The 20,114-nt window shown below is 36.8% G+C and overlaps 1 protein-coding gene across 1 annotated transcript in view; it reads left to right on the top strand.

Annotated features, from left to right (window-relative positions):
- LOC123529545 (uncharacterized) overlaps positions 1-15,257 on the top strand; it is a 50,606-nt gene extending 35,349 nt beyond the window's left edge. Inside the window, exons 12-13 of the mRNA XM_053525080.1 lie at positions 6,361-6,794; positions 8,274-15,257. Of these exons, the coding sequence (XP_053381055.1) occupies positions 6,361-6,794; positions 8,274-8,694 (855 nt within the window). The 3' untranslated portion in view covers positions 8,695-15,257. The remainder of the gene's footprint in view (positions 1-6,360; positions 6,795-8,273) is intronic.
- Positions 15,258-20,114: the final 4,857 nt, after the last annotated feature.

Raw genomic sequence — 20,114 nt, 5'->3', positions numbered from 1 at the left:
ATCAAGAATATGCGTAAGGGCCTGAAAAATTGCGTTGCATATATCTCAAACGTGTTTGAACTAGGATCATAAAGTCTTATTGGAATGTGAAGTTGTGCACTGGGGCTTTGTTTAGGATTTTTCTCAGCTAGCCCAGAGTTATAACTCATGACTCAAAACTATTCTTAAAAAGCCTAAAGGTTTTTGTCACAAGTATCTCAAAAAGTATTTGACCTAGAGTCATGAAACATGAGAGGATTGTTTAAAGCATGTGAAATTATGCACCTGATATTCATTTTGGATTTCACCCTGTCAGATCAGAGTTATGGTTCTTCACTTAGTAAATAATATGGATCAGGTACCTCTAACGTCATGGACACTGGTGGTAAATATAAGATTCTTTCACTGGTTGTAGGTGTAGATGGGAATTTCCAGTCTCTAGGGTAACTGTTCAGGCGGTTACGAGGCTCCAGCCGAGTTACTGCCTAAACAGTTACCCGAGAGCCGGATATTTCCATATGCACCTATAACCAGCGACAGAATCTTTTTCTTGCATACCGATACCAAGAAATAATAATAAAAATAAAATCAATCGAACGGCTTTCTTTTTAGAACTATTTCTTATAGCAGCGTATTTCAACAAAGCGCGGGAAAGCAACATCTGTAAACAGGAAAGACGTCATGACGTTTCAAAGACAAATAACAATGTTTAGTTCCGGTTTTGTTTTATCAATTGCAGCGTAACGTTGTGAATTGTTGATAAAATAACGTGTTTTGAATCGAGAAATATACTATCAGGAACAAAGAGGAACTGTCAAGGTATTGGATTTTTATTCCGTTTTTTGAAACAAAATATAAATAACTACATAAATCTTCTACATATATGTAGTTCGTGATACGTCATTTAAAGCACAAGAGTCATCTTACACCCCGGGGTGTAAGATGGATTTTTCCAGCACCGGTAAAAATACCGGAAATCCCCATCTGGTATGCAAGAATTTTGTAATAGAACTGATTAAAGTGTTTAATTTCTCCATATCTACTTGTCTACTGCTCCTATCATTATCAAACCTCATATAAGGATTGGTCTTTGTAAATGGGAGACATATTTTGGTTTTGGGTCAGGAACCTCAAAGGTTAAGGTCACTTGTGTTAGATTTTGTAATAGTGTTGTTTTTATGCCCCCCTTCGAAGAAGGAGGGGTATATTGTTTTGCAGATGTCGGTCGGTCGGTCGGTCGGTCTGTCGGTCTGTCGGTCGGTCGGTCGGAATGTAGACCAATCCGTTTCCGGATGATAACTCAAGAACGCTTGGGCCTAGGATCATGAAAGTTGATAAGGAGGTTGGTCATCACCAGCAGATGACCCCTATTGATTTTGAGGTCTGTATGTCAAAGGTCAAGGTCACAGTGACCCTGAATAGTAAAACGGTTTCCGGATGATAACTCAAGAACGCTTGGGCCTAGGATCATGAAAGTTGATAGGGAGGTTGGTCATCACCAGCAGATGACCCCTATTGATTTTGAGGTCAGTATGTTAAAGGTCAAGGTCACAGTGACCCTGAACAATTAAACGGTTTCCGGATGATAACTCAAGAGCGCTTCAGCCTAGGCTCACGAAAGTTGATAGGCAGGTTGGTCATGACCAGCAGATGACCCCTATTGATTTTGAGGTCAGTATGTCAAAGGTCAAGGTCACAGTGAACAGTAACAGTTAAATGGTTTCCGAGCAATAACTCAAGAACGCTTGGGCCTAGTTTCAGGAAAATTGATAGTTAGGTTGGCCATGACCAGCAGATGACCCCTATTGATTTTGAGGTCATTAGGTCAAAGGTCAAGGTCGCATTGGCCAGGAACAGTTAAACAGTTTCTGATCTTCTTGTCCAAAACCATAGGGCCTAGGGCTTTGATATTTTGTATATGACATCATCTAGTGGTCCTCTACTAAGATTGTTCAAATTTTTCCCCAAGGGTCAAATATGGCCCCGCCCTGGGGGTCACATGGTTTACATAGACTTATATAGGGAAAAACTTTGAAAATCTTCTTGTCCAAACCACAAAGACTATGGCTTTGATATTTTGTAATGTAGCATCATCTAGTGGTTCTCTACCAAGGTTGTTCAAATTATCCCTCTAGGGTCAAATAAGCCCCGCCTCAGGGGTCACATGGTTCATATAGACTTATATAGGGAAAAACTTAGAATATTCATGTCCATAACTTACATCATTCAAATTTGGACCACATGTATAGTTTTGAGTGGCAAGATGAACCTTGACGTGAGTTGACCTTGATCTTGACCTACTTTCACATTTCTTTAGCTACAGCCTTCAAATTTGGACCACATGCATAGGTTTGTGTACTGAAACAAACTTTGACCTTGTTATTGACCTAGTGACCTACTTTCACATTTTTGAAGGTACAGACTTCAGATTTGGACCACATGCATAGTTTTATGTTCCAAAATAAAATTTGACCTTGATTTTGACCTTGTGACCTACTTTCACATTTCTCAAGCTACAGCCTTCAAATTTGAACCACAAGCATAGTTTTGTGTACTGAAATTAACTTTGATCTTGAGATTGACCTAGTGACCTACTTTCACATTTTTCAAGCTGCAGCCTTCAAATTTGAACCACATGCATAAGTGAGCATATAATTTGTTCCTTATGCAATTACTAAATGCATCAAGGGGGGCATTTCGTGTTCGACGAGCTCTTGTATAAGTTTTATGACAGGCTTCTAAGTTTGACATATATGTATCCTTCGTAACCCTACTTCTAACCCCTACCTCCACTTCCTCTAACCTCTAACCCCTCCTCACCCATTACATCCGCAACCCCCACTCCACCCTAAAAAGTTACTCACACTAACTGATATCTCATATTGATTCTTAGATTCCTTAATATCACACCTCCCTCTGTCTATCCCACCCTAATGTAAACCCTTATCCTCCTCCCCCTCCCCTCTCCCTAAAGAAAATAAATGTTTCTTTTTTTACATTTTTCTTACACTTGACTGTGTCATTCATGTCGTTTGTAAGTAGCCTTCAACCCCACCTGCAGTTCTACCCCCTCTTTCCAAAACCTCCAAAAAATTGTTCTTTTTTTTTAACATCCATCACTCACCTTCCAAAAATTTTTTCAAATTTGTAACAATAAGTTAGATATTATATTGTTTACTAGATTCTGTCATTGCTCAGCACCAGCAACACCACACCCATTCCCCTTAACCCCTCAAAAACACACACAAAAAAACAAATACCTTCATCTCTAGCAGTTGCTGTATCTTATATTACTATTATCTTGGTAAACAACTCTTTTTTCATTTACTTGGCTAATGTTTAATACAATATTTATATTGCTGCAGAAATATTTGTGCTGTTAGATATACACGGTATTCATTTCATCTCAATAAAACAGGTAAATGTTTTATTAGTATGTGTTATAACAGCTTCAGTAGATACGTTCAAAGGATGAACTGAAAAATGGTAATTACCTATGTCTCTATTGCTCATAATTGTATTAATAGCAATTCAATAATCTTTGAGGGGCCTCTGTGAGGTTACTGACTTTGAATAACTTGCACTACACCGATGTGGGTTTGAGCCTCACTCAGGCATTTAATTCTTCATAATTAGGAAGCCATCCAGCTAAATTTGTGTCTGTTCCATGTCTTTTTAACTACTGAAAGGATTTTTATAATGGTAGCATCAATTGTTAACCTCTTTAAGACCACTTGCAGAGGGTACAACCAATTTCCTTAGGTCAAAGGTCAAGGTCACACTTGGAAGGTCAAAGTCATGATCACAACATTTTACTTCCTGTATCAAAGCGGCATCTGGAGTTATCAGTCATCTTTAACAGAGATAGTTCTAGTTTATGTAGAGAAGTTTGTACTGCTACAGAAACTATAAGAACACTGGTTGAAGGTTAACTTGCCACCATTACATAATTATGTCTCCCACCACACAGTAGTGTGGGAGACATATTGATTTACTCCAGTCTGTGTGTGTGTGTGTGTCTGTCTGTCTGTCTGTGTGTCTGTCACAAAGCTTGTCCAAACTCTTAAGTCGAACATTTCTCATCCGATTTTCACCAAACTTGAACAAAATGTGTTTGACCACAAGACCTCGGCCAGTTTCGATAACTAGCCAAATCGGTTTAGGCATATTGGAGTTATGGCCCTTGAATTACCAAAAATCGGCCTTTTTACTCTTGTCCGCACTCTAAGTCGAACATTTCTCATCGGATTTTCACAAAACTTGAACAAAATATGTTTGACCATGAGACCTCGGCCAAGTTCGATAACTAGCCAAATCGTTTAGTCATTATGGAGCTACGGCCCTTGAATTACCGAAAAATCAGCGTTTTTAGCTCGACTTTACGAAGTATAAGGAGAGCTATCCTACTCACCCCGGCGTCGGCGTCAGCGTCTTTCCGCGTCCCCACCTTGGTTAAAGTTTTGGTGCACTTTCTCTTTTTTCAACTTATCTCTGTAATTACTTGATGGATTTGATTCAGACTTGAAATACTTATTCCTCATCATCATCCACATCATCTGACATAAGGGCCATAACTCTGGCACCAATATTTCATGAATTATCCCCCCTTTTCACTTAGATTTTCAGGTTAAAGTTTTGATGCACTTTCACTCTATCTCTGTTATTACTAAATGGATTTGATTCAAACTTAAAATATTTGTTTAAACATCCCCCACATCTATGACACGGTGCATAATCGGCACCATTTTTTCATGAATTATTCCCCTTTTTTTTAAATTTTCGGGTTAAAATTTTTTGGTGCATTCACTCTACCTCTGTTTTTGGGGAAAAGAATGGATTGTTTCAGCTTAAATAGTTGTTTAGCATACACCCACATCAATGACACAAGTCATAACTCGGCACAATTTTTCATAATATTCCCCTTTTTACTTAGTTTTTTATGCACTTCACTCTTCTCTTTTTTAAAGAATGGATTTTGATTCAAATTTAAAACAATTGTTAAACATCATTCCCCAAAACATATGAACAAGGTGCATAATTCGGCCCAAATTTTTTCATAAATTTTTTCCCCTTTTACTTAAAATTTTTTAGTTAAAGTTTTTGATGCACTTTCACTCTGTCTTTTTTATTGAATGGATTTTTTTTCAAACTTAAAAAAAGGTTCAACACATCCCCCACCCCATAGACGCGGGGTGCAAAACTCGGGGACAATTTTTCATTAATTATTCCCCCTTTTCACTTAGAATTTTGGGTTAAAGTTTTGATGCACTTTCATCGTCTCTTTTATTACTGAATGGTTTTTTGATTAAACTTAAAATTTTTCAACATCACACCCACACTATATGAACAACGCAAAACCTGGCACCAATATTTAATAATATGCCCCTTTTTGCTTGGGATATACTTTATAGTTTTTGATACATTTTATCTTACCTCCTTTTTACTTTAATTTGTTTTTTTTGACATAACTGGGGCAAAGTGCATATCTCCCCAAAATTTGGGGAGTCAAAAAACACTCCAGTGCAGCTCATTTTCCTTTCAATGTGCCCTTTTAAAACCCACATCGAAATACGAGCGCGCTGTCTCCGTGCGCTCTTTTACTTTTGTCCGCTCCTAAGTCAACTTTTCTCATCTACTCACCAAATTTTAACAAAATGGTTTGACCAAAGACCACAGCCAAAATTTCATAACTAGCCAAATCCGCCCAGGCACTTTTGAATTTTGGCCCTTAAATCTGATTGGACCCCGTCCAGAACCCCTCAATTGGATCCATCTCTAAAAAACCCTCTAAAAACTAACATTTTTCATAGGGGCAGTTGTGGGAGACAGCGCTTTTCCAAAAGTATCTCTATTGATATATTTATTTTTAAAAATCTGGTTTTTCCCTAACAGATTAGATGCAAGCCTGGATTCATTTTTTTTAATTTTCGGTCCTTTGGGGTCTGGAGTTCATTCAACTATGGTAATAAGTTCGCTTAAGCCGTGCTTTTTGGGGGGTGAAGGTTTGCACATTTTTATTAACTCACAGAAAAACTCAGTCAAACCAATCGCTATTATTCTCTTGGTTCATTTTTTTCCTCCAAAGGATCTTTTTAAAAATTTTTTTTAACGTTTAATTTGGATAAACCATAAGTGATTTTCATTTTTTTCTGAATAGAACATAATGCTTTTTCTTTATATATGTCTCCTAAGCTCATGAATTTTCTACTTTCAAAATATTTTTGTTAAACTTTAAAATAAATATTTTTTTTTCCAGAATCATTGACTTGAATGTGTACTTTTTATAGTCGATTTTCTTCTTTTTAGGCACATCGAAAGTTGATATAGATGATTATCCCAAGATGCAAAACACCTACCGGTTCATTTTGTCAATGCAAACAGCGTTCCAATTTAAAAAGGTGTACATCACATGCGGTCAGGAAAGTTTGCTTTCCCTTCACTGCAAGAAAAATTGTAATATTTGTTTCACAAGATTTTCTTAGAAATGAAAATCACATGCAGGAATTGCACCTTGCACTGAACAGACAAAGACCTCTAATGGAAAACGTTCTCTACCTCATTCTGACAACACCTCTGACTGGACGGCCTTTCTTTCCAAGGATATTGCCATACAATGTTTCATGCACTGATACTATATGGAAAGAGTTGGAAAAAGATTTCATCGGAAAGACTCATGACCATGACGTAACAAAAGTGGCGGTGTTTGGGAAAAGACGAATTCTCGAGCATGCGACAACATTCTTCTGCAGGCGTGCTGAATATTTTGCAATGACAAAAGCTGTGGATGATGTTCTGGAATCCTTTCTGAAACAGAGGTAAAACTGTCATTGATTTGAGCCGTGCCACGAGAAAACCAACATAGTGGGTTTGCAACTAGCATAGATCCAGACCAGCCTGCGCATCTGCGCAGTCTGGTCAGGATCCATGCTGTTCGCCTTCAAAGCCTATTGCAATTAGAGAAACTGTTAGCGAACAGCATGGATCCTGACCAGACTGCGCGGATGCACAGGCTGGTCTGGATCCATGCTGGTCGCAAAGCCACTGTTGGTTTTGACATGGCGCGGGCCACTTTTACTATAGTAATAATTAACATCTTTTCTAACACCACACCTGGTTTTTAGTTTTCTGTCAAATGTTAACATATTTCAATGAAAATTGAACACATTAATTATCATTAAAAAAAACAACAGAACAATGATAACGAGTGGATGTTATTTCATTGATCAGAAACAGTTGCAATAAGGCAACTCTAAAGTTTGAGTGCAGATTTTTTGATGCAAAGTTAATAATCATTTTGATGCGTATTCATTTAAACTTACAAAATGATGTATATTTTGTTTGTTAGACTTAGAAAAATTGACATTTTTTTTACCAATGTACTATTTAACATCTCAGTATTCATTAACATGGTGTCATTAGTGATGTCAGAAACTATTTATGAAGCTTACATGAGAAATTAAATGAAAAATATTGAAGGATGTATCATCACAACCTAACAAAGTTGAAAATGTGACTTTTGATTTTAGGTTTACACTATTGTAAATGTTATGGTTAAATGAATTTACCTCAGATTGTTAAGTTTTATCATTTTGTCCATTTTTTCTTGAAATATGTTATCATTTGACAGTGATACCAACAAAGAAAACAAATGTGGAGTTAGAAGAGTTGTTAAGAATATAATGTTTGTGATGGAAATTATTTTAAATTGCTTGTCTGCTCTCCATGGTATTCACCTTCTTGTTTTGTAATTTTGATATGCTGCCAAAAGGGTTGCTAAATTACTGAGATAAAATTATACTTTTACCTGATGCTTTATAAAATGTGAAATAATGTAAAATGTTTTTAAAAAATCATAAATATAGTTTATTCTTGTGGAATAAAGACTACTGTGAAATCATTAATATTCGTGGGGCACTAATTTTTGTGGATTTCGTGGTTGAGTCAATCTACGAAATTTAATCCCAAAAAAAACAAGTAAAATTCCCATTCATTTTATGTTCAAAAGTTGAAATTCACAAAATCATATCCCCACGAAATTGCTGTTTAGACCAAAACCACGAAATTTCATGCCCACGAAATTAAATGATTTTACAGTATTATGTTAGGAATCATGCTGCAATAAACTACGTACCATTTCCTGAAGCAGATTTTAGTAATAGTATTTCCAGGTTGCTTTTAGCTTGAAAGGGCATTTTAAGTTGGAATCAGTATTAAAGTCAAAGTACCAAGCTTATATTGTTACCAGCCGTAAGGCAGTTATATACAGCAATTCATTGCTTAAATCTGACTTTCAGGGATGAGAAGCAGAAGCTGGGTCCTATGTTGCTGAATGTGAAAGCAATAGAAAATATGTCTGATTCAGCAATAGAATCAAGTATGAGGGTTACAACTGGCCATACCTCAAAGTCAGAGTCAGAAGTGAAAGTTGAAAATAACAAACAATCTGAGAACAACACAGCTGGCAATGTCAGGAATGAGCCAAGTACAAAAACTAATCCTAGTGAGAAAGGTGAAAAGGAACATTCATCTGTGAACAACTTGACTAATAATACTGACAATGATGTGAAATCAAAGGAAAATAAATTTGAGTTAAAGAGAGACCAAATTTCACCTTCTCCAACTGGACTGAAATCAACTGAAAAAGTGGACAAATCTGCTGAGAATGGAGGCAGTAGACCCAGCAAAGGCACAAGCAAATCATGCATCTTGTTATGAGACCATGTGATTATGTTGTTTCTTATTCAATCAAATTTAAGTTATTCTCTTATTATTTTACACTGTTGATCATACATAATTATGTTATTATAACATGCCTTCATATGTAGGAATTTCTTTTTAAGCGTCCTGCAAATGGTAGTCTTAGGACATGATCGCTCATAATTGATTATTCTTTGTCCTTGCATATAAAAATTGCAGCGTCTGTTCATTCCTTTGTCCCGAATTCATGTCTAGTCTGAAACTTTGTCATCTATCAAGGGATATTACTTAGCACAAACGTTTCCCATAATGAGACGATGTGTCATGTGCAGACACGGACCCCTAGCTCAAAGGTCAAGGTCACCCTTGGAGGTCAAAGGTCAACAGGACTTTTTTTTCCTGTCCAGTCTGTAACTCAACCATCTATGTAGGGATTTCAACATTACTGGGCACAAATGTTCCCCACAATGAGACGATATGTCTTGCGCAAAACCCAGCACTGTAGCTCAAAGGTCAAGATTATACTTGGGTGACAAAGGTCAGTAGTGATTTTTTTCTTGTCCGGTCCATAACACCATTCTTGAAGGGATTTTTGTATTACTTGGCACAAATGTATCCAATAATAAGATGACATGTTATGCAAACACCCATACCCCTAGCCCAAAGGTCAAGGTCACACTCGTAGATCAAAGGAAATAGGTTCTTTTCCTGTCTGGTCTATAAGTATGTCATCATTTAAGCAATTTTAATATTACATGGCTCAAATGTACCCCATAATGAGGTGACATGTCATGCGCAATACACAGATCCCTTGCACAAACGTCAAGGTCACACTTGGAGGTCAAACATCAGTAGTGTTTTTTACATGTCCTTCAAATAAATAATAATGAGAGGTTGTGTCATGCACAACATCCAGATCCCTAACTCAAAGGTGGAGGTCGTTATTGAAGGTCAGAGTTCAATAGGGTTTTTTCCTTCCTGGTCCATAACTCTGCGTACCATTGATGGGATTTTAATGTTTTCCAGAATAAGACAACTTGTCATGCACAACACCAAGACCCCTAGTTAAGAGATAAAGGTCACATTCTGAGGTCAAAGATTAGTACGTTTTCCCCTGCCCAGTCCATAACATATAGGTTATAAAAAAATTTACCAAACATTAACCACGCATTTATGTATCAGTGAATACTTCCATTCAAACAAAGCAGTATGGGGATATGCACTTTTTCGAATGTAGTTTCATGTTATTTGTTAGAAGTGGTAAATAAAAAGGAAAACACACTTTAGGTGAGATTCAGTGAGTTCTAGGCAGTGTTCTAGGCAGTGTTTATTTGTGAAAATGTTGCATAATAGAAGGAATTCAGCTGTGATTAAGCAGCATTGAACCAAGGTAAACTCCATGGTGGTGTCTTTCCTTGACTATTTTTTGTTCCCCCACCCCATTCTCCGTTTGTCTGTACGTACGTCCGAATTTGTGTCGTTCATATCTTAAAAAGTATTTGACCAAGAATCATCAAACTTCACAGGATTGTTATTCAGCATGGGAAGTTGTGCACCAGGGGTTTCCATTTGGATCTCACACAGCCAGACCAGAGTTAAGGCCCTAGACTTAGTCAAAAATATGTGTAAAAAGGGCCTAGTTTGTGTCGCATGTATCTCAAATATTTTTGACTAAGTGTTATGAAATGTTACAGGAATATTATTCAGCATGTGAATTTGTGCATCTGGGGTTTGTCAGAGTTATGGCCCTTGACTTAGTCAAAATATGCATAAAAAGGCATAAAAGTTTTGTCACACATATCTCAAAAAGTATTTGACTTAGGGTCATGAAACATCAAAGGGATACTATTCAGCATGTGAAGTTGTGCACCTGGGACTTTGTTCCGGATTTCTGACAGTCCAACCAGAGTCATGGCTTCTTGATTTTCAAATATATGCATAAATGGGGTACAAGTTTGTGTTGCATGTATCTCAAAAAGTATTGGACTTAGATTCATAAAACATAAGGGGATTATAATATAGGGTGTGAAGTTATGCACTTTGTGTTCTGTTTGGGAATTCACTCAACCATACTGGAGTTATGGTCCTTGACTTAGTGAAAAATACATGTACACATTACTAGGGCTTAAAATCTTGTGTCGCATAATTATATTGTAAAGATATTCATCTAGAATCATGAAACCATGTACAGTAACAGGAGTGGGGGGTACGTCCTATGGACACACATCTAGACTTCATTATCATTGTCTAAGTCCATTTATAGAATGCAGTAGGTTTTTGTTTTAACATAGATGGTGTTTGTAGTCATATCTTCTGTTCTGTTTATTTTACTGATATTGTGACTATATCGGAAGACATGTCCCATTTAGTGACTTAAATGAGGGTAATACAAAATTTTTAACAGGTTATTGTTTCATATGTAGTAAACAAGTATATTAAATATACCTATTTTTGGATATATACTGCTTTTGAGGTAGTGATGAAAGAAGATGGTAATCATAAGCATTGATATGTACTAGTTTGAAGAAATCTTACAGGTTGCCAGGCTTTTTCAAGTTGATATATACGTCATAGGCTTATTACAAAGTTGTTTGTAGAAGAGCTGGAGCATCCATTTCAGTTGGTGATTGTTAGCGACATGCATGATATTTTCACTAAGCTCAACTTGCTGCATCTTAAGATAATAATTTCTTCATTTTATTCAAACAGATCTGTTTAATTTCAAAAAGTGAACACTGGAGGGCTAGATCTTAAGCAAATTATGTACATTGTACTGAAATTAAAAGTGGCTATACTTACACTGAAAAAAGAACATTTATGTATTTGTATATTTGGTGGGTATTCATTAAATTTCTTGCATTAGCCACTCCCATTAATTTTCTTGCAGCAGCCACTCATAGTTTTGTCACAATGACTTCTTTCCTTGTTTGTTTGTTTTACATTATCTAGATATTTTTGTGTACAGGCTTAGTGCATGATGCAGTATGAATTTTCACTACTAGTTTTATAAACAAATGACTCTAATTCAACATGAGATTAATTGTTAAAACAGCTCTGCATATACAGTTTTTATATTTTCATACTTTAGATGGGTATTCTACATTTAAAGTTAATATCTGATGATGATAATGATGAAATATTCTATTGAAAGATGCACATGGTATATCTTTTATATCTAGCATACCTTTGTAATACACTTTAATGAATTATTTCTCATTGTAATAACTGTGATATTATTTTTATTATGTTTTTACTTCCTTAAATTTTACATATTTTATATAAAATTTATTGGTGTATAATTTTTATGCCCCTCTTCAAAGAAGAGAGTGTATATTGCTTTGCTCATTGTCAGTCTGTTTGTCTGTAGACCATTTGGTTTTCTATCATAAACTAGAGAACGCTTGGTCCCACAAAGATCAGTCTTCATAGGAAGTTGGGCTGTGGTCAGTAGATAACTTCTAATGTTACAGTGGTCAATATGTCAAAAGTCAACGTCACACTGACAGTTTCTGCTCAGTGAAGACTGCATTGGCCTACAGTCATCAGACTTCATAGAATGATTGCCAGTGGTCATTAGTTGACTCTGTTGTTTCAGGGGTTAAAGGTCAGGGTCAGACCTTGAGACTGAAAACGGTTACTGCTGCTCAATAACTAAAGAATGCTTTAGTCTATATTCATCAAACTTCATAGGATTATTGACTGTGGTCTATAGATAACCCCTATTGTTTTGGGGATCAGTAGGTGAAAGGTCAAGGTCACATTGAGACTGAAACGATTTCCTCTCAATAGCTAATGTGTGCTTTGGCCTACAGCTGTTTTAACTTCATAAGGTGATTGGCTGTGGTCAGTAGATGACCCTAATTTTTAATAGGCATAAGTTCACCAAAAGTCAAGGTCACAGACACCAGGAGACTGAAAATGGTTTCCGCTCAATGACTTTAGAACCCTAAATTTGGCCTAATGTCTTCAAACTTCAAAGGATGATTGCCTAGAGTCAGTAGATGACCTCTTTTGTTTTTTTAGCTCACCTGTCACAAAGTGACAAGGTGAGCTTTTGTGATCGCGCGGTGTCCGTCGTCCGTCCGTCCGTCCGTGCGTCCGTCCATAAACTTTTGCTTGTGACCACTCTAGAGGTCACATTTTTCATGGGATCTTTATGAAAGTTGGTCAGAATGTTCATCTTGATGATATCTAGGTCAAGTTCGAAACAGGGTCACGTGCCGTCAAAAACTAGGTCAGTAGGTCTAAAAATAGAAAAACCTTGTGACCTCTCTAGAGGCCATAATTTTCAATGGATCTTCATGAAAATTTGTCAGAATGTTCATCTTGATGATATCTAGGTCAAGTTCGAAACTGGGTCACGTGCGGTCAAAAACTAGGTCAGTAGGTCTAAAAATAGAAAAACCTTGTGACCTCTCTAGAGGCCATATATTTCACAAGATCTTCATGAAAGTTGGTCAGAACGTTCACCTTGATGATATCTAGGTCAAGTTCGAAACTGGGTCACGTGCCATCAAAAACTAGGTCAGTAGGTCAAATAATAGAAAAACCTTGTGACCTTTCTAAAGGCCATATTTTTCATGGGATCTGTATGAAAGTTGGTCTGAATGTTCATCTTGATGATTTCTAGGTCAAGTTCGAAACTGGGTCACGTGCCATCAAAAACTAGGTCAGTAGGTCTAAAAATAGAAAATCCTTGTGACCTTTCTAGAGGCCATATATTTCACAAGATCTTCATGAAAATTGGTCAGAACGTTCACCTTGATGATATCTAGGTCAAGTTCGAAACTGGGTCACGTTCCATCAAAAACTAGGTCAGTAGGTCAAATAATAGAAAAACCTTGTGACCTCTCTAAAGGCCATATTTTTCATGGGATCTGTGTGAAAGTTGGTCTGAATGGTCATCTTGATGATATCTAGGTCAGGTTCGAAACTGGGTCACGTGCGGTCAAAAACTAGGTCAGTAGGTCTAAAAATAGAAAAACCTTGTGACCTCTCTAGAGGCCATATATTTCATGAAATCTTCATGAAAATTTGTCAGAATGTTCACCTTGATGATATCTAAGTCAAGTTCGAAAGTGGGTCACGTGCCATCAAAAACTAGGTCAGTAGGTCAAATAATAGAGAAACCTTGTGACCTAACTAGAGGCCATATTTTCCATGGGATCTGTATGAAAGTTGGTCTGAATGTTCATCTTGATGATATCTAGGTCAAATTTGAAAGTGGGTCACGTGCCGTCAAAAACTAGGTCAGTAGGTCAAATAATAGAAAAACCTTGTGACCTTTCTAAAGGCCATATTTTTCAATGGATCTTCATGAAAGTTGGTCTGAATGTTCATCTTGATGATATCTAGGTCAGATTCGAAACAGGGTCATGTGCGGTCAAAAACTAGGTCAGTAGGTCTAAAAATAGAAAAAACCTTGTGACCTCTCTAGAGGCCATACTTGTGAATGGATATTCATAAAAATTGGTCAGAATGTTCACCTTGATGATATCTAAGTCAAGTTCGAAAGTGGGTCACGTGCCTTCAAAAAGTAGGTCAGTAGGTCAAATAATGAAAAAACGTTGTGACCTCTCTAAAGGCCATATTTTTCATGGGATCTGTATGAAAGTTGGTCTGAATGTTTATCTTGATGATATCTAGGTCAAGTTTGAAACTGGGTCAACTGCGATCAAAAACTAGGTCAGTAGGTCTTGAAATAGAAAAACCTTGTGACCTCTCTAGAGGCCATACCCTTGAATGGATCTTCATGAAAATTGGTCAGAATGTTCACCTTGATGATATCTAGGTCAAGTTTGAAACCGGGTCACGTGCCTTAAAAAACTAGGTCAATAGGTCAAATAATAGAAAAACCTTGTGACCTCTCTAGAGACCATATTTTTCAATGGATCTTCATGAAAATTGGTCAGAATTTTTATCTTTATAATATCTAGGTCAAGTTCAAAACTGGGTCACATGAGCTCAAAAACTAGGTCACTATGTCAAATAATAGAAAAAATGACGTCATACTCAAAACTGGATCATGTGGGAAGAGGTGAGCGATTCAAGACCATCATGGTCCTCTTGTTTTTTTTTTTTTTTTTTTTTTTGGGGGGGGGGGTCAGTAGATCAAAGGTAAAAGTCACATTGACAGTTCCATCTCAATGATTGAAAACAGTTTGGCCTAGTGTTGCTAAACTTCATAGGATGGTTGATGACCCCCTGTTTACATCGTTGGCATGGCGGGAGAAATTCGTTTGATAAAACTTTTTTTCAATACACATAAAATGTAGCAAATTTTGTCAAAATGTATAATAAAATACTGTAAATGCAGTAAAAAGTCAATTTTGGAAAAAAAATCACTCCTTGGGTTTGTTTACATGACTGACCAATCAGAACGGGCAAACATTACCTTATTCCCAGGTATACACTTACCTTATTCCCAGTAAGTTCCCTGTACTTTTTCGAATTGGTGGTCTCTGACCCAGTAGCTCAAAAGGGCAAGATCACTGAACGTTGGACAGGCCATCATGGGGGCACGCATGTTTTACAAACGGGTCTAGTTACATATACACAATAAACTGTTTTGTTCATCTAAACTTTTTTGTTCATTCCCTACTTACTTTTTATTTTGAATCATCAATCTTTATGAATAGCAAGTACTCATTAAGATTTAAAGCATGGCTCACATTGATTGATCTACAAAGCCAATATATCTCCTTGCATGTGTACAATTATTCTGTTACTATCAGCTGGAGCAATGATATAAATTTCTGTCTTCTTCCCAGCTTTCAGGTGATACTAAAATGAACACGTTTCCCATAGAGTCTTTTATATTGGAGTTTTGTGAGCTGAAAGAAGGGCTTTACGGGTTAGTAAATCACATGATATGAAAGGGAAATTATAGGAGAGAAACTGGCAAATCTAAATGTTATTTGTAAAGTCGCCATATGACCTATCATGTGTCGGTGCGACGTTAAATCCAACAAAAAAAAATGTTATTTGTAGAGGTCAAAAGATTATAACGATCTAATATGACTGTCTTTGTTATGCCCAACCTGGGGAGCAGTGTGGCATGGAAACCCGAACGAAGTTTTTTATCCACGCTGTCTCGAGGGTTAGGCAGTAATGTTATATCATTTTTTCTCTCGCCGTTGATATTGAAATAGCAATATTTTCAGAGATATTGTAAATCGCTCATGCATTATATGGCGTCATAATATGACTAAGTTTACGCAAGGAGATCCCCTACCCGGATTATGATAATCTGTCACTGGTTGTAGATGTAGATGGGAATATTGGAGATCACCTAGGGAAAAGATGAACGTGCGTATATTGATGTCATAAATACTGCAACGGTAGGCAAGAAAAATGATCTAACATGACTACCTGAGTAAGGCAACTGATTTCCACACCATCGGGACCGCGTAGATAAAAAAAGCGTCAGCAGTTCTCAGTTTTCCATTCCACCCTTCTCGGGTTTAGGAAAACTATGTCTTACCTAGACAGTCATATAAGATCCTTATAAGCCGGTTCGAATGTAACCGTTTCGTAATAAAAGCCTGTTTAAACATTTATAAACGTCTGCTGAAGTTTATCAATAAATATATTGGAGTATCCCGCTGAGGGTTAATGTTAAGATTTTGGTTTTATTTATAAGTTTATTTTGAATGCTTACGGTTCAGCTGATTGTAAAACATTTCTGACAACTCAGACCTCTTTAGAAATAAAGAATGAAATCCTACACAAAATTGTGTACCCGGTACGGCGTACACAGATTACTCACAGCCGCTCAACTATCACTTATTTTAGTAGGGACATTCGTGGCTACATAGTTAAGGTCGTAAACATCGAATCACTTGCCCCTCATCGCTACGGGTTCGAAACTTTGTTTTGTGTGGAGGAGAGGGTAGATTTTTTCATGTAAAACATTTCATCCAGCTGTACGAGGTGTCCGCCCGCTCCTGAAATGATGCCCGAAGGGGCCCGTGGGGCTTTCCTCCACTATCAGAAGCTGGAAAATCGTTGTATGACCTATAATTATGTCAGTGTGACGTAAATGCAACAAAAATATTTTAGACTGGCATTGAAGCAGATTTATTTTACAACCGCGAACGATAAATTCGCGCGACAATAAGACAAATGTCTTATTTGGTCTAACCGGCGCTTCAGGTTAGTTATGTCAATGTATGCTGTATTAATGCCCTGCTTGTCTTGTTGTGTGTTAGTCCTGTTTATTATGCCCTAAACCTTCAAACCCTCCACCACTCCAACACCCCCTGTAATTTGTAGGTCGGTCTCTGAGACACTGGTCAATAACTGGAGAATATTTTTGTATACAGTAGTCAAACTTCAGGGGATGGTAGATGATCCTTATTGTTTAAAGGGAAAGTAGATCAAACATATAGGTCACGGTGACCTTGAGACTTAAAACAGTTTCAGACTAATTACTAGAGAACATTTGGGCTTATTTTGGTCAGAAGGCGATTGCTTTTGTTTCGGGGATCAGTAGGTCAAATGTCAAGTCACAGTGACAAGCTTAAAATGGTTTCCGATTATTAACTATAGTTTGCACCCATAATGGTCATATTTCAAAGGATGTTTGTCTGTGGTCAGTTACTAAGATTCTGGGAGTCGGTTTGTCAAAGGTCAAGGTCATTGTCTCCTTGACACTAAAATAGATTCTGGTCGAAAACTGTAGAATCTGGAACGACTATATTATACCTTCCTGGTAGAATGCATGGGCCTACTGTAGTCAAACGTCAAAAAATAATTACCTATATAGTCCGTAGATGACCCAATTTATTTTTGTGAGCGGAACGAGAAGTCGCAGCGACTGACATTGAAAATGTCTCTGATCATTGAGTGTAAAATACATGATCCTGCAGTTGGAAGTTAAGAAAATTACGTTCCTTGTTTTAAGATTTGGATGTACGACTAGATGCAATATTTTGAAGAAATACAAAATATTTTAGCGAAATCCATTGAAAATATAACCTAAGCGTATTTTTGTCCCTAAGTAATAAGTTTTGCTGCAGAAAAATCAAGCTTAATGATCTTCAGATTCACACGATCATTGACACATTTTCTTACTTCACATAACGCCCGTGTCCATAGTTTCCACCTTAGTAGAACATAGTCTCATCAGAAATAAAGTTTTTCCAAAACCGATTGCACAATTTCTTACACAACCTCTAGGCAAGTTTTTTTTTATTTGTGTAGTGTAGACCTGACGACCGCGCATTTACCGTAACTTTGCTTCCTAATCTTATATAATATAAAGGTTAAAAGCTTCGAGAGAAACTTCGAACCTGAAAGACATTAATATTTATGCCGGTTGATTCGTTTGAAGATCACACAAGCAATGTACTATTTAACCGTAGGTCGATTTCGAACTTTTCCTAAATTCCACCAATACTATATTCATACATTTGAACCTAATTTTATGACGACTATTTGGCAATTAGAGTTAAGAAATGTTATATTCGGCGTTTTAATTTGTCTGCAGGGAAAACTAATATATAAATGTGCACGTGTAATTAGTATCTTGTTGCTTCTTCGAGTATATGAATTGTGCAAACATCATGGTATTAGTGGTTCTATTATCGCCATTCTTAGATAAATGCTGATTCAAAGAGCATATAGAAACATTAATGCCTATGCTGTTTATATTGAATTACAGACATGAAAATGTGGTCATATATCGTTGGAAGTACTTCCCAATAAATCAATTATTTCTTACGCACAAATAGTATTTCTTTCAATGTGTTTTTTACAACGCCAAATGAAAAGATCAAATATCAGGAAACATTTTTGATACTAGTTCTATGGAATGAAAATAAATGTTAAGGGCACTCTAAAGGTACAGAAAAGTAAAGGACCGCGAAACAAGGAAGGGGTTAAGGGTGCGAGCTTAAAGGCGTACGCTAGAATTCCCTGTATATGAGATGGGCGAAAATTTTCCCAATAAACTTTGGATATTGAAGGACAATCATCTAAGAAACAAAAAAATGCAATAAAAATCATAGGTCACCGGATTCGAAAAAGAGTTATCCGCCCTTGAAAACGTCAGTTTTTGGGGAAATGCCATTTTCAAGGGCAGATAACTCTTTTTCGATACCGGTGACCTATGGTTTTTATTGCATTTTTTTGTTTCTTAGATGATTGTCCTTCAATATCCAAAGTTTGAAGAAATTCTGTTATTGGGAAAATTTTCGCACCAAATTCTAGCATACGTCCTTAACAATGATATGTAACAGAGTAACCAACGTCGCAAGCGTAATGACATTTTTCACAAAAAGTATTGCATACCAGTACAACATCTTCTAAGTAATAGAGCAACATAGACACAATGTTTATAAATCATAACTATATATCATATAGTTCCTGAAAACGTTATGTAGTTTGAAAATGTCTGGAAATCTATAATTGGTGAATGCTTTCGGATGCCAATATCTGCATTTTAAAGATTTTTAAATTTGTAAGGAAAAAATATAAATAAAATGTAATGAAATATTTTATCATATTAAAGGGAGGTAATTGATAAACAAATGAAATGTATTGGTACTAAGTTAACTTGTTTTAAATTACACACCAGAAAGTTATTCTAGTGTTGGTCAATGCAGAGTTGAACTACATATCAACCTAATGTATTGCAACCATAATAATGCTGTACTTATTTATATATGCAATAAAGTTATAACTTCTTCCTGGGTTTGCATTCTGGAAGTCTACAGTTGTTAATAGCTTTTTGTCCTCCGTCTTTTTCCAAGAAAAAACGGTGGCATAGAAATAGGCTATGTCCTTCGGTCCGTTCGTCCTTCCGAGCCCACATTTGCATACTTGGATGGCTATAGGAACAATAGGTAACTGTACTTTTCTTTGATGTCATTCATTCCGTAAGGCTTTTAGGTGGCTATTTTTCTTTTACGTGGCTAAAAGAACAATACAGAGAACAAAGAGTAGCAACATAAATACCCATTCCCTCCATTACACTTCATGTCCGGTCAATAACTCTGTCATCCATAAAAGGATTTTGAAATTACTTAGCATAAATGTTCCCCATAATACAACGACGTGTCATGCGCAAGACCCAGACCCCTAGCTCCGCGGTCAAGGTCACACTTAGAGGTCAAAGATTAACTGGGTCTGTTTCGTGTCCGGTCCATAACTGCCATTCATGAAGGGATTTTTAAATATTCATTTGCACAAATGCTCCCCATAATGAGACGACGTGTCGTGCGCAAGACCCAGATCCCTAGCTCTAAGGTCAAGGTCACACTTAGAGGTCAAAGGTTAACATGGACTGTTTCTTGTCCGGTTCATAACTCTGCCATTCATCAAGGGATTTTAAAATTACCTGGCACAAATGTTCCCTATAATGAGTTGATGCGTCATGTGCAAGAACCAGACACCTAGCTCCAAGGTCAAGGTAACACTTAGAAGTCAAAGGTTAA

This window comes from Mercenaria mercenaria, chromosome 1 (assembly GCF_021730395.1).
Source record: "Mercenaria mercenaria strain notata chromosome 1, MADL_Memer_1, whole genome shotgun sequence".
NCBI lineage: Eukaryota > Metazoa > Mollusca > Bivalvia > Venerida > Veneridae > Mercenaria > Mercenaria mercenaria.
Note: the sequence above shows the minus strand (reverse complement) of the source record. Positions and strands in the feature narration are given on the sequence as shown.